This window comes from Gallinula chloropus, assembly GCF_964237585.1.
Source record: "Gallinula chloropus genome assembly, chromosome: Z".
NCBI lineage: Eukaryota > Metazoa > Chordata > Aves > Gruiformes > Rallidae > Gallinula > Gallinula chloropus.
In genome coordinates, this window is record NC_140089.1 from 66,089,054 (window position 1) to 66,103,793 (window position 14,740).

Sequence of the window (14,740 nt, forward strand, 5' to 3'; positions counted from 1 at the left end):
TTCATTTGGATGGTGTAGAGTTGACTTCTAAGACTCCTATTTCCAGTTTTTCTGCAAGATCAGGAAATAAATTCTTGATTACTTTCATACTCCCATTAATTAAGTCTATGAGTTTTTTCTGTAGCACCCATAGATACTACACTAGAAAGGAAAATCTTGGATTGAGTTTAACCATTCCCACTGGGAATGTCATCTTCCTTCCTAATACATATCTCAAAATATATACAAACCAACTGAAACCATTATAATTGCTCAAGTATAACTTTCCAGTGCCAATGCTGGTCTGGAAAACAAAGAGCTGATTTCTGATCACCATCAAAAAAGAAAAAGTGGCTGAAGAACTGCCAAGGACATACCATTCATTTTTTATTATTTATTTTTATTGTGTCCAGTTCTGGACTCCTTGGTATAAAAAGGACAGGGATCTCCTGGAAAGAGTCCAGCTGAGGGCTACGAAGATGATTAAGGGCCTGGAGCATCTCCCCTATGAGGAAAGGCTGAGTAAGTTGGGACTGTTCAGCCTTGAGAAGAGAAGACTAAGGGGGGATCTAATTAAAGTCTATAATTATCTGAAGCAGGGGATGCAGGGGGAATCAGCCAGCCCCTTTTCAGTGGTCTGTGGAGACAGGACAAGGGGCAATGGCTGCAAGTTGGAGCACAGGAAGTTCCACACCAACATGCGGAAGAACTTTTTCCCAGTGAGGGTGACAGAGCCCTGGGACAGGCTGCCCAGGGAGGTGGTGGAGTCTCCATCTCTGGAGATATTCAAGACCCGTCTGGACGCCTATCTGAGTGATATGTCCTAGGGAGCTGCTTTGGCAGGGGGGTTGGACCTGATGATCTCTTGAGGTCCCTTCCAACCCCTCAATTCTATGATTCTATGATTTTCTTCCGTTCATTACAGAAAAACAACAAAAATCTATCTCAAATGGTGGGTTTTCTTTTTTTTAGCCATATTGTGTAAAGTTTATAGATGATACTAGAACGAAACATGCATCAGAATGAAGCCTAAAAGTATCACAACACAAGTGTCTCTGCTGTAAAGCTGTCTGGGGCTGGTTCTCAGACTTGAAATTTGTCAGAAAGCTAGACTGAACCCAAACCATGTTAAAATCAAGCACACTTCCTCTCCATCAGAGACATCTGTGAGCAATAAACACAAGAGAATACACAGTAAGAATTAATGTTTCATTTATTGCTGGTAGCATCCCTTTTTTCTCCTCCAGTTTTAAATTTCATTCACAACACATAGTTTAAGTGCATTAATTATGAGAAACTTGGCATAAATCCCCATACTGATTAGTATTATTTGATAACTATTCAAAAAAGTTACCATCCAAATTCCTCAGCTACTGCACATCTCAGATTTTTTCCCTGATGTGTTGAGTTTTGTGGTTCTATGCAATTTTAAAAAAAGAAAAAAATTCACATATATATTTATACAATTTTAAAAAAAAAATCAAAGAGTGCCCCAATTTCCCTAGAGTGATAAATAATTAAGGTGTAAATTTCCACGGCTTTTCCAGCTCATTCCATAGTCTTATGGCATTACAAAGGAACCATAATTTTATGGAACACATAATCCCTTACTCAATAGGAAAGCCCTCTGGTTTGGTTTACGCTCCAAGAAATTTTGTAGCATATCCATCCCATCCAAAGATCCTCCAGGTTTCAAAATGAGGTTTCTGTATTTCATCCCGGCCTGATAAAAGGTAAAGCAGAATTTTAGTATTTATCTTGTAAACTGCTGGTTTTCTGTATTTATTGCATATTTTAAGATCTACTCGTGATTAAACACATATTTCTTAATACAAAATAAGGATACACCACAAATATAATTTAGATCTCCTCAAAGAACACAAGAAACAAGAAATATAACCTGTTCTGGAAGAAATACTTTTTTCTCATCGTTTTACACTATTTCGCAAGTAACAACCACAACTCAGCAGGAAGACATTCTATAAAGCATAACACACACAATTTCCACACAGTCTTCAGCGATGCATTACTCCCATGAATGACTGGCAGGAAAAGGAAGCCTAACATCCATTCTCTTACTCGATGACTTCCCTTTCTTTAATCTCTGGAGACCAGAGATGATAGTTCATAGATAGATACAGTGTTGAGGAGTGACATGGCACATACAAGCATATTATCTACATAGTAGTGTATATAATATAGACAAACAGATCTAACTCCCCCATTGAAGTATCTTGTAACAACAGACACTTAAATCAGGCTTTATTTTTGGGAAGAATCATTATTACTTCCGAAGGAATGAATTCCATTAAAAAGAATGAACCAAGCTTTTCAGACAGCAGTAAGTAATGAGGACATGACTAGTAAAAGGTCATATTTTAAAGAACGTATCTGGAGAATTTTGAGTTTCTGAGACATGACTATCAATGAGAAAATACTATTTTACTTGCTCAGATGCTTCTGATACTGAAGAAAACAGCATTCTTCCTTTTAGTCACTGTATACACACAAACATACTTCCCCCCAACACGTCAATGCTATGAGATCACAAGACTACACCGCTTCCTGATAGCTGTACTGCAAAAGCAAGCATAGGTCCTGTTAACTGATGGACCTCCATGGCTGAACTGCATTACCATTTACACTGTCTGAGTTAACAGCTGGAAAAAATAAAAAGCAAAAAAGATAACACACTGAAGCATTGCTTCTATGTCGCTATTTGTGTTAGTTTCCTGAATATTAGTAGGCAATTTAGATAACGTTCCTTGTAGTTTAAAAGTGTTATTTGAGTGGATTTGAGTCTTTGCTGATGTCTCTCCAGACCCAGCATATTACCCAACTACTGGTCTCCCTAGAATGATTTCAGATGATGTACAAAAACTGAGGAGTGTGACACCCAATGAAGTTGGTTATTGAAGAATTTTTATAAATAGAATCTCTGAAACTAGCTCCTATAACTGTTGCTCAAAACAGGAAGAGAGGTTTTATTCTAACAGGAAGAGGTAAGCCAAATTTCTACAAGCCCTAGTCATAATATCATAACCACTGTCTTTTCCTGATGTTCTGAAGACTAGTCTAAATCTAGATATAATAAAATGTGAGTAAATACAATAGTCACAGTGGTGTCTAGTATTTGTTTATAAAAGATTATTTGTCCTATCCTGTGGAATTCTATTGTGTTTACATGGAGTGCAAAGAAGGAAAACAAGTTGAAGGAGAGTCAGTTTGGGAACACAGTGCTGCTCTTACAAGGGAGTGAAAATCTCCATAGAATTACCCCTAAATCTCCACAGAATTACCCTATCATCATTCAAGCAAAATGTGTATGTGTGCAATTATGCTAGAGAGTGAGTGCACACACACAAATGATTTTTCTTCATGTCTTAGCCTGGATAGCAAGTTTAAAATTTCAAGTAGGCACTAGTTGCTTTTTAGCTGAACTGTAGCAATATTCATTCCTAGCATAATTAAATTATTCTCAAAGCCTCACATACACAGAAAAAGAAAGCAAAACTCCCCACATTTGGGGAAAAAAAAGTCACTTTCATCCATCAAGAGAAGTTGAGGTCACAGGGCAACTCTGCCAAACTTGAGCTTAGAGGTTTGACTATACAATCATTCAGAACAGAGTTTTGAGAGCAGGGAGTAAAGCTAACAGAAAAGAGGTCTGTGATTGATAGCGGAGGGGTCAGAACAGGGAACTGACAAAGTCCCACAAGTCATGGCACCAGCACCCCTATCCATCTGTCCCAGCTGCAGAGTTAAAAAACCCAGCACGTCTGGTGCATCAAAAGGAGCATGGCCAGCAGGTCAAAGGAGGTGATTCTCCCCCTCTACTCTGCCCTGGTCAGGCCGCACCTGGAGTATTGTGTCCAGTTCTGGGCTCCCTGGTATACAAAAGACAGGGATGTCCTGGAGAGAGTCCAGCTGAGGGCTACAAAGATGATTAAGGGCCTGGAGCATCTCCCCTATGAGGAAAGGCTGAAAGAGCTGGGGCTGTTCAGCCTTGAGAAAAGGTTAAGAGGGGGATCTTATTAATGCTTATAAATATCTCAAGTGTGGAACACAGGGGGAAATGTCCAGCCCCTTTTCAGTGCTCTGTGGAGACAGGACAAGGGGCAACGGCTGCAAGTTGGAGCACAGGAAGTTCTGCACCAACATGCAGAAGAACTTTTTCCCAGTGAGGGTGACAGAGCCCTGGGACAGGCTGCCCAGGGAGGTGGTGGAGTCTCTTTCTCTGGAGATATTCAAGACCTGTCTGGATGCCTATCTGTGCAATATGAGCTAGGGAGCCGCTTTGGCAGGGGGGTTGGACCCGATGATCTCTCAAGGTCCCTTCTAACCCCTCAATTCTGTGATTCTGTGATTCACCCCTCTCCAAATGAACAGCATTTTATTAAACATTTTATTAAAAAGTAATTTTGTTCTTCTCTCCTGCTCTTACTTACAAGTGACAACATTTCCACTGACTAAGCAGGAGTGCTCATTCTCACATTTACCTGCTGTGGATCTCTAGCACTTCAAAATCAATCTTTACCTCCAAACTTTTTATCACCTCTCCTCCCAAACTATCCAGTTTGCTGCTTTTGATTGTAAAGCCCCTTTTTAATTTTATTGGCCTAACCACTGCCTCAATTTTCTAGCCTCTACTATCTCTTCTTTGGACTCTGTGTATCCAGGTCAAAGCAATCTTATTTTCCTCCACCCTCTAGAGGGAGGGACAGTTGTAGAATTTCTGTTTGCTGTGATAAAGAAAGAGGGCAATGAAGGCAGGTATCAGGGGAGGAACAAGAAAGTCAAGCACTTTCTACTCTCTCCTTTACTTGTCTCTCGTATACATTTACTGAAAGGAAGAACTAATGCTGGCTGCTGAATCCAGAAGACAGATAAAAGGATCAGGAAAACCAAAAAGTCTTCCCTATGATAGAACTACAGCATCTCAACTACAATCTCTGAACAAAGGCTGCCAGAATTGGCAGAACTACTAACCACGTTGCTAACTATCCCTTTCCTGCTGCCTGAAGGCAGAAGAGGCTGGAAAATGACACGAGTGGAAAAAAAAATAGTAAATCTAGAACCTGACACTGATTGGAATTTCAAAAGCTACTTGGGAGAAAAACTAATGGAAGAAAAAATAGTGAAATACACTGTGGTGTGAAAGATAAAAATACATTAAGTTTTTCTAAATAATAGCTACATAAAAGTAGCAGCCACTTGAGGTATTATTAATGGAAACATTGCTATCATACAGCTTTCACCGCAGAAGCATTGCTGTCTGCTCTAGCAATGGAGGAATGTGGGTTTTCAGTCTAAATTAAAGAGGAAGTCATTAGTCAGGTGTCATAACACTAAGGATTTGACTATTTAAGGATTGTATTAAAATCCAAATGCTTTTTGGAAATTTTAAGATTATTTTCTAAAGCAATTATTTGTAAACTTTTTTTTTCCCCCCTGATCTGAACTTGACAGGTACAGAAGTACTGAGATATTGTACCTATGGATCACACTTGCAATCAATGTGGTTTTAGAGACAAAGTGCAAAAAAAAGGCTTTAGTAAAATGTATTCATCTCCTACCTTTGGATTCATAATTCCTTCTTGCTTAAAGCAGCTATAAAAAATGTCCATGGAAAACACTTCACTCCACAGGTATCCATAGTACTGACCATCATAACCACCTGCCAGATGTCCAAATGTAGCTGGCATGTTTGTTCCTTCAAAAGTAAGAAAATGAATTTATTTAAATCAAATGCAGTTATTTTTGAGGTACACTAATTAAAAATAAACTAGTAAGGAATTTGTATAAACTACTTTGAAACTTCAAGCATAAAGGGTCTGAGTATACCTCTAAAAGTACTGGCTATATTCTGCTGTACAAAGGAAACTCTCATTTTCAGCTAGTTGTACATCCAACAAGGATGTAACAGAACATCTAAAGTGGTATTCACTTCATGTCACTCTAAAATATAACTTGCAGAAGGTGAAATTTTATCTTTACATTCATATTGCTTCAGAAGAGATCATTAGCATCACTGTCAGTTCGAAAATAATTATTTCAGCTTCATAACATACATTTTTTTTTATAGACAACAACTCAGATTTTTTGTATGCCAAGCATTATTGGGAAAGTCATGTTTAATCAAACCATTTGGACACGCTATATAAAAGCTTAATTGTGACATACCTGGGGTGGCAGGAATTCCTAGAGTCTCCATACAGTATTTGGCATATTCATCTGCTGGGTTAACAGATGGCTTTGTATGCAGTGCCTGGTCAACTTTGCTCAGAACAATCTGGCAGAGGGTTAAAAGGCCTAATTGGGTAAGAACATTTAAGTAAGTATCAAAGTTGTTTCTTTCCCAACTTTCAAAGAGCTTAACATGCATCCACATTATTAGAACCATAGAAAAACACTTGGAATTGTGTAATTTCAGTTACAAAAGTTGAGAGGCATATTTTTTAATAAAGGAATTGTCATTATAAGTGACATCTTTTCAGATGTTATTTTCCTCACAGATAAAAAACAAAACAAAGCAGGTATTTTAAAAGCAAATTTAGTATTTAGAATGATTTTTTCAGCTATTTTCACCTGAATGAAGTATACCACTTCATTCAGGGCTTTCAGAGATGATAGTAGACTCACCCTAAGACACTTCAAAGAACAGAAAGAACAGCTGCTGCAGCTGCTATAGGCTTTCTTGAAGAAGCTACAAGATGTGAACCATTACTCAGTCAAAATGTTTATGTACCTACAGTGCCGGTACAAGCCAGGAGGACAGGAACTTCTTGTTCAGGATAGAGAAGCAGTATGAAATGGACAGCAGTGACTTAATGACAAATTGTACCGTAAATGGGTAGGCTCTGGTACTGGGAGAGTTCTGATGACAGCACCAGAGAGGTGAGAGAGGCAGAACAACGGTGAAATGATAGGTAATGACATGAGATTATAATAACAGTTTGGAGATACATGAAGGGTATTACAAGACATGGGAAGAGAACAGAATCAGGACCTTAGTTTGGGAGGGCAGCGTATCTGCTCTGAAGGGAAAGAACATGGATTTAAGGTTCTGGATTGCGAAGAGGCTGTTTGAGCCATGCAAGACTACAACAGTTCTGTCTGGGATGTGCTGTGTATGTTCAGTAAATTTTCAAACAGCTTTCATGTCTGTCAAGTGTCACGTGCAAACCAAATGTAGATGATGCATGTAGAAAATCTGATACTGTATTAATGCACAGTGCTTGCCCTGGATTACCAGGAAAAACAAAACCAAAACACCAACAGAAAACCCAGGACCTTACCTCCAACCCCCAATTTTAAATGAGCGAAGCTGGTAGGTAGGTAAAAATCACATTTAGAGGAATATACAGGTATTTTATTCCTGTGGGTAGCCTGCAAAAATCAGAGCTCCTACTGTTCCTGTTGTTAGTGGTCTTTGCCATTACAGCCTTTACTAATGGTGGTACCCATGCAGATAAACCCAGAAAGACAGTGACAAGTGTAGTCACAGAAAAAATGCCATGGACTTGTTAGATTTGTCTTTAATGTTTCCCACCTTTATTTTTGTTATGATATGTTTTTATACATACACTAGATAGAGAAAGAGGGGAGATAAATACCTGTATTAGCCAGTCTAGAGGCAGGCAGTTTCTCAAGGAGAGTGTCTGCAACATGACTCTCGTCTTTATAATGTCTTGACATTTGCTGTAGTGGTTCTTTTTCCCACACCCAGTTCTCAAACATTTGTGAGGGTACCTCTACAAAGTCTGTTTCCACATTGGTTCCGCTAAACCTAGCAAAATCAGTCTAAAAGGAAAAGCCATTCCATTACATGAAAATAGAAGCCAGTATTTCTAGCAGAATGTAAACTGTTAGAAGCCAACATTTTAGAGATAATCACAGTAAAAGGAATCATTTGAACAGGTCAATAGTAACAATAACCACAAAATTAATTTTAAAGAAAGGAGGACAAAAATTCAGATATAAGACTATTACTATACAACAAAATATATTACTCAGTAGTTATTTACTGTATTCTCCCCTGGTGTGAAACAGTACTGGAGTTTTCTTATTACTGATTTTTACTTTTTAGGCTATGACAGCAAAACAAATGTTTCTGTGTTGTCTTAACAACAATGACATAGTTTGCAAATTGCTATAAAATTGTGTTGCAGTTGACTGCACAGATTCACAGATTTTAGTTGACTTAACTGTAACTTATTCTGTTAAAGGCTTGTCCTGTCTTCATTTGCAAGGCATATGGTTAATGTATAGCCCAATTTCTTGAGCCAACAATACATGGCCTGAAAAGAATCCTAGCAACGTTATCCATGAAAGGTCTCCAAATCTGACACTCAATCACTCACAGAAGAATCTTCCTTCTGAAACCCAAGCGTATTACAGACTTTTATTTTTTACTTTAGTATCGCCAATGTGTTCATGCTTAAAAAGCCCCCTCCAGATAATAATTTCAAAGAAAAGTTTTATACCATTAAAAATCTTCATTAAAATATATTCCCAACCCAAAATAATTCTAAAAAAGAAATGGTCACTTTCAAAAGACAGTTGTTCAAATGACAACAGAAATTATTTGGTCTCACTCCACATGTCTTGTAGTAAGTCTACTTCCTCTTGCCAATGCAATTTTATGGTTCTTCCCTTCTCAGCAACATTCTAACAAAACATTTCAAGTGCCAAAAAAAAAAAAAAAAAAAAAAAAAAATTCTCAGTTTCCCCAACGCCTTCTCTAAGAGCTATAAATACTCTTAGGCTCCATCCTCCAACAGAAAATGGATGCCTAGAGAAGTAGTGACTTTTGAACTTACTTTCTTGCAGAGTTACAAATAAAAAGGAATGTATAATACAGGAGACACACTGAACTGACAGTTATGCATGTATCTTCCTCTCCTGTATCTACAGAAGAACAGCAGAAAAAGTGAGCATTTGCCTTCTTTTACACTTGTGGGTTATTCAAATCTACAGTTGTAACAGGCAAGCCCTTCTTACTGTACTTGAATAGCAGCTATAAAGAAAAGCTAGGAAGCATCAACTGGGAAGAAACATTGACAGAGTGTGGCTAGAGCAAAAGGCAACAGATGTGCAGGTGTTTGTTAGCCTCCAGATATCCTCATTTACTCATGCACAAGTGCACCATGCTAACAAAAAAATATCAAGACATTTGGTTCAGGTACCTGAATAGCTTTCCTTCTGGAATGGCATGAACAGATTCCCTCCTTGACCCGATATATCATTTTTCAGCAGACCCCAAGGACAAGGAGCATCAGTCTCCAAAAGCTGGTCTATAACAGAAGCTCAGAGATTCCCACCCAGTCTGATACCCCCACACCCTTTAAATGTTAAGTTTTAACATGCTTATATAAACCATTGTATGAAACAACATAGTGCTTTGCATGCACAAATCCCAGAGGATCTTCTTATGCGACATGCTGATGTGCAAGCAGCTCTTTAGATAGAACACAACGGCAGTAAGCACAGTGGCTGTGCAGGCAGAAACCACCTCAGCAGTAGGAGAGCCCACGGGAAAGTAGGCATCCTGGACGTGTGTGCACTTCCACAGTAAGTCAAGTGTATAAGCATTGGAACTGTTGGCTTGGACTGCCCAGAAGGGTTCTATAACACTTGGGCACATCCTCCTTGGTTATGAGAATGCTGCAGTTAGCTTTATACCAATGCTGAATGCATCTGATTCATAAATATCTTCTGGGTAGTTTAAAAGAAAGAACAGGGTTTATTTTTTTTCTGTGCTCAGAAGCACCTGTCTTAGGGTGTAGATGATCAAATAATCATTTTTCTACCTTCAATATGCTGCAAAAATACCTATACAAGTCTAGCTACTTGTTATGAAGTTTGCTTGAATGTTATTTGTTTAATTCTGGATTTATTACATGGACTTCCATGACTGTTTCTTTATTCTGCAGTCTCAAGGATCAAGGTCAAGAACTAGCATCTATTGTATGTGACATTTCTCTGATTTTATTATTTGGTACTTATGTCTAAAGAAGATGAAAGCAGTGCTACATAAAGTTTCGATTTGTAGATAATTATGCAAGTTTTTTTGCGTATGAATACTGAGATTTGACTCGAATGCAAAATTTTCATTAGGTCAATAATAAATTTATCATCTGGCAGAATCAATTTTACATGTCCTTACACATGTCTTTATTGACATCCTGATGTAAAATCTGCAGGCTAGCTTTAGTTTTTTCTAGTCACTGAGAGAATCCTGATTGTCAGACAGGAACGCAACAACCATTTTATGCTTTTAATGATCTCAAGAGCAGTAAATGCCAAAATGCTGCTAGTGACCTGGATTCACAAATCCTGTAGCTAGGAACAGCAATCTTCTCTTGCTTCTAATATCTAGCATGCTACTAGAAGCAATAAAAAGCCCTCTGACAGCTAGAACAGAAGCCACCACTGAGTATCTCCTTTACCTTACACATGGATCTATTCCCTTGTCACAGGTTTCTGTGTGGTGCAAATGCAAAAGCATGTGTTTCTAGGAAAATGTTTTCCTAAGGAGGTGTGTATTCATTGCTGTAGTTTTAAATAAAAATTAAACCAAAACCACACATGTTACCAACCTGAAAAATTGGTCACCAAAAACCTATCTATGAGCTTTATTAAAATGATTAACAACCAAAAGAAGACTTACACCTTGACAATGCAGAAAACGTCTTACATGGGAATTGAAACATCACTAACCTGTGCACATATCTGATGCATTACATGACCAAATTCATGGAAGTAAGTCTTCACTTCATCATGTCGCAGCAACGATGGGCGATCCGATGCTGGCTTTGTGAAGTTGGTTACCAGAGCAGCTACAGACATCATCCGGCTGCCGTCAGAGAGAAGACAGCCAGGCTGGAGACCAAAGCATGCTGCATGCCCATACTTTCCTTCTCTGTATAAGAAAATATATCAGACACTATCTTCAAAACATAAGCCTACTCACAGAAATGGTGAAGCCTATTCAAGAACAGGGACAATCAGTCAGCGTCCCTCTAAAACATTACACAAAGAAAGTACATCTCTTCATGACTTCTAAGACTAGAGTTTAGGATCCTGTTAAAAGCATAAGGGGAAAAAATACCCAGTACTTAAATTGCATCAGTTTATGATTCACAGCAGCATTTAGAAGAATCTGATTTTTAATCAAATACTCAAAGTATACATACTTCAGATGTCAATTCTACTTTAAACTGCTACTGTAACAGGAAGGACTAAGCTCTGTCCTCTGAAGCAGTATTTTTTCTTTCATTACAGGAGTTGAATGAAGTTGACTGCATTTTCAGTGTGATCCGTAAGTGCAAAGACAAATTATTTTGACATTTTTGCCCAAAGCCTTAGTAGTGAACTGGCTAGTTAAGTCAGGAGAGTCTCATTAACAAATAGCTTCAGCAGTTCACATGATCTGCAGAAAGAGGGAAGCAGGGAAGTAAGTGAAGATGGTAACATGTGCCTATCTTTAAAAGAATAATTGATGTACTGTTGTATCAACTACCTGATTTTCTCAATGTGGAGAAGCCTTATGTCAAATTATAATAAATACCAGTTTCAGCCAATTTGTAAGTTGCTAAAGAATTTTTTTTTTAAAAGCCCCAGTGATAAACAGTCAAAATGGACAAGCCAAGAATAAATCCAGTAATAAGTAAATAAATAAAATCAGTCGAGTCTCCTAATCTATGTAGCTATTTACAGCTTCATCTGTTTTCTTTAAAGAGGGCTGGAGAACTACAGAGATCAACCTGGAAGTACATTTCAAGGTGTGCTCAATAGGAATCCATTCTTGGTCTTGATCTATTTGATGTTTCCTTTAGCAGTTTGGACAACATGTAAAGTGTAAAGAGGATCTGAGAGAAACTAGGAACACTTTGACAGTCAGAAATGTAATTTATCTGAACAGACTGGAGCAATGGTTCAACAGAAATTAAAACACTAGTACAGTTTGGAAGGGGAAAAAAGTTTAGAGAGGCAAAAAATCATGGGCAACTCACTACAGAGTAAAACTACAGAAAATGAACAAATGCTTCATAATCCAAATATGAACAAGGAACACAGAAATACTAAAAAAAAGTGAACAATCTGAAAACAGTCCAGAGGACTGAACACAGTGAGACAGATTCACTTCCAAATGCATGTAATTTCAACCACACCAGCAACCCACTAAAACCAATTCCACTTTAAACATATTGTAAAACACTAAGTCATAATTACCTGGGGTAAAGATCCAAATAGAACTGCCCTAACATTTCTCCTGTTGAATTATCCTTGACTGTATAGAGAGTAACACTGTCGTGCCAAACGTGCGCACCTTCTACTTGCTCAAATACAAGTCCAAGCAGTTTCTGGTAAATATTCAGTAAGCCTTCTGTAACAGCCTCAATTGGGAAGTATTCCTTCAGCTTTTCTTGATCTATTGAGTACTTCAGCTCTTCTGTTTTGTTCATATAATAATGAAGATCCCATGCATTGATTCGTCCATCATAATCAAAGTTTCTTTCTTTACACTCCTTTTTCTTCAAATCTAGAATGAATTCCCTTTCTTCCTCAGCCAACGGCTGCAGCTTCTTACTCAAATCATCTGAAACAAAGATTGTCTTGGAATCAACTTCTGTGTTCCTTACTATAATATATACTCCTAGAAAATACTCATAGCTTTAAGCACATGCCCTGAGTGGATTCTAGAGTTTTGAGTTTGTTGGTTAACAGCAAGCAAACAATCTACTTTCTTGTCTTGAAATTGCAGGCAGAAATAGTCCACATAAGCCTAGCAGTATTGTAAAGGGTTTTGGTAAGCTTAGACTTTCAAAGACATCAGAAATAGAAAGTAACACTAAACAGTTTTGCTTTAAACCTTTCTTTTTACCTCTTGTAATCTGTTTTCTTGATGTCTTTCTGCAGAAACAGCCTAAGACTCCAACTACTATTAGTTACTGAAAGTGCAACGCAATACGCACTACTTTTTCTTCCAAGACTTTTCAGAATAGACCATGACCTACTTCTACCTTAAATCCTACAAAAGCAGAAGAGACTAGAGAGTTCTTTCCTATATGATCACTAGCTTCTAGACTACTGAAGTCACTGCATATTAATTTCTGTGATCACTTTTTTTTTTCCTCAACATAGCTTTTTTTGGACAAGAAAGGGTCACAGCACTATGAACCCAATAGAACTATGAACCCAACATACTGAATGTAAAACATTCAAGCTTACTGAAACTCTGTGAAGTACATACTGTAGTTACTATCTTTAAGTATTTCTGGACTATGAAACATCTTTTCCTTCTTTAAGAATTCAGGTTATTATTCACTATTGTTATCTGGCATGTAAAACTTAAGAATTGGCACTTGGTTTTATAGATAGGCTGGAAGACACTATATGCATTTACATGACTGAAACAATGTTTGCAGCTCATATTACGCTAGATTCAGAATATGTCATAGGACAGAATGCTTTTCTTCCTAGACATAAGATCAGCTTATGAACATTGATGTAAAACATGGATATATATGAACAAAGTAGAGTGACTCATACTGTCATGTTTGTAGCTGAGGATATATCAAAAGAATTAAATTAAACCTGACAATTAACTTGATGAACATTATCCCTATAGGAGAATTACAATGAAACATGATATGCATGCAAAGTATATGATCTCATACTGTAAAAAGTTAGTTACAATAGCTGCTAGATTATGAGATGTGCCACCTTTAAAACACATGAAAAGACACAGTATTATATAAGCCCATTTAGAAAGGAGTCCAAACCACTTTAAGTACACTTGAAAAAACAAATAATTCAAACATTTAATTATTATTAAAAAATAACTGTAAGTTCATTGACAAATATACAGATAATGGTATTGCCAAATAGGGAGCTCAGCTCACACTGTAACGGGAGAAATACAGCAGAACTGCAGGTGAAGGAAGATGTGCATTTGAACCTCTTTAGTGATGTAAAACCACATAAAAACCACCACTACCACCATACAAGACTTTATTTTCTACTGAATTATTTGGGGAAGCTTATTTACACAATATATCAATTTACAATCCTAAGTGGTGTTAGAACATGTTGCAGAATGGCTTGAGAAGCAAGGCCATGAGCCTATGGAGCAGTTGTCCAAGCAGTCGCCTATATAGCTTAGTAAGACCAGGCCCCACGCCGTCTTGGTGGGAACAGAAGGGGCAACAATCAGTCAGCATATTTTTGTGTATCATACAGCATGGTCCCAAGATGTGGGAGCAGGAGGTGTGATAAGGATTCAGCGTTCCTGGGACTGAGAAAGACATGATTCCCAAGCTGCAAGATGGGTGGAGTATGTAAATGTAACTTTTAGTTAAGAGCCAATTAGAATACGACAAGTATAACAGGTGGTAGGAATAGTATAAAAGGGAGTGTGTGCTTGCAATAAAGTTGAAGTGCTCTATCAATCACATTGATTGGCAGCATTCTTCCCTCTCCTCACGGCAAGAACATATTAATAGAGGTAGACACACTACTCTCTGGAACTGCGTAATTTCAGAAAGTAGAGGTTAACTCTATACACACCAGTGGGCCCACTGAGGTCAAAAGAATGACTATAAATTTGTAAACTGCTCAGTTAAAAATTTTCAAGATTGCTTGTTTTCAGATCAAGCTCCTGCTGAATTCCAAATTTAATCTATCATTTCAGATTTAATTCTTTAATTCAGCTCATGGAAGTTCTATCATCACATACTGCAGTCTTCCCCACTGC

At 37.8% G+C, this 14,740-nt stretch overlaps 1 protein-coding gene across 1 annotated transcript in view; it reads right to left on the reverse strand.

The window, feature by feature from the left end:
* Positions 1-1,184: 1,184 nt before the first annotated feature.
* The window catches only part of NLN (neurolysin), a gene marked incomplete at its 5' end in the record, with an annotated part of 39,578 nt that continues 26,022 nt past the window's right edge, over positions 1,185-14,740 (reverse strand). The window contains 6 exons of the mRNA XM_084278183.1: positions 1,185-1,702; positions 5,556-5,692; positions 6,163-6,291; positions 7,596-7,782; positions 10,702-10,903; positions 12,217-12,583. Of these exons, the coding sequence (XP_084134309.1) occupies positions 1,568-1,702; positions 5,556-5,692; positions 6,163-6,291; positions 7,596-7,782; positions 10,702-10,903; positions 12,217-12,583 (1,157 nt within the window). The 3' untranslated portion in view covers positions 1,185-1,567. The remainder of the gene's footprint in view (positions 1,703-5,555; positions 5,693-6,162; positions 6,292-7,595; positions 7,783-10,701; positions 10,904-12,216; positions 12,584-14,740) is intronic.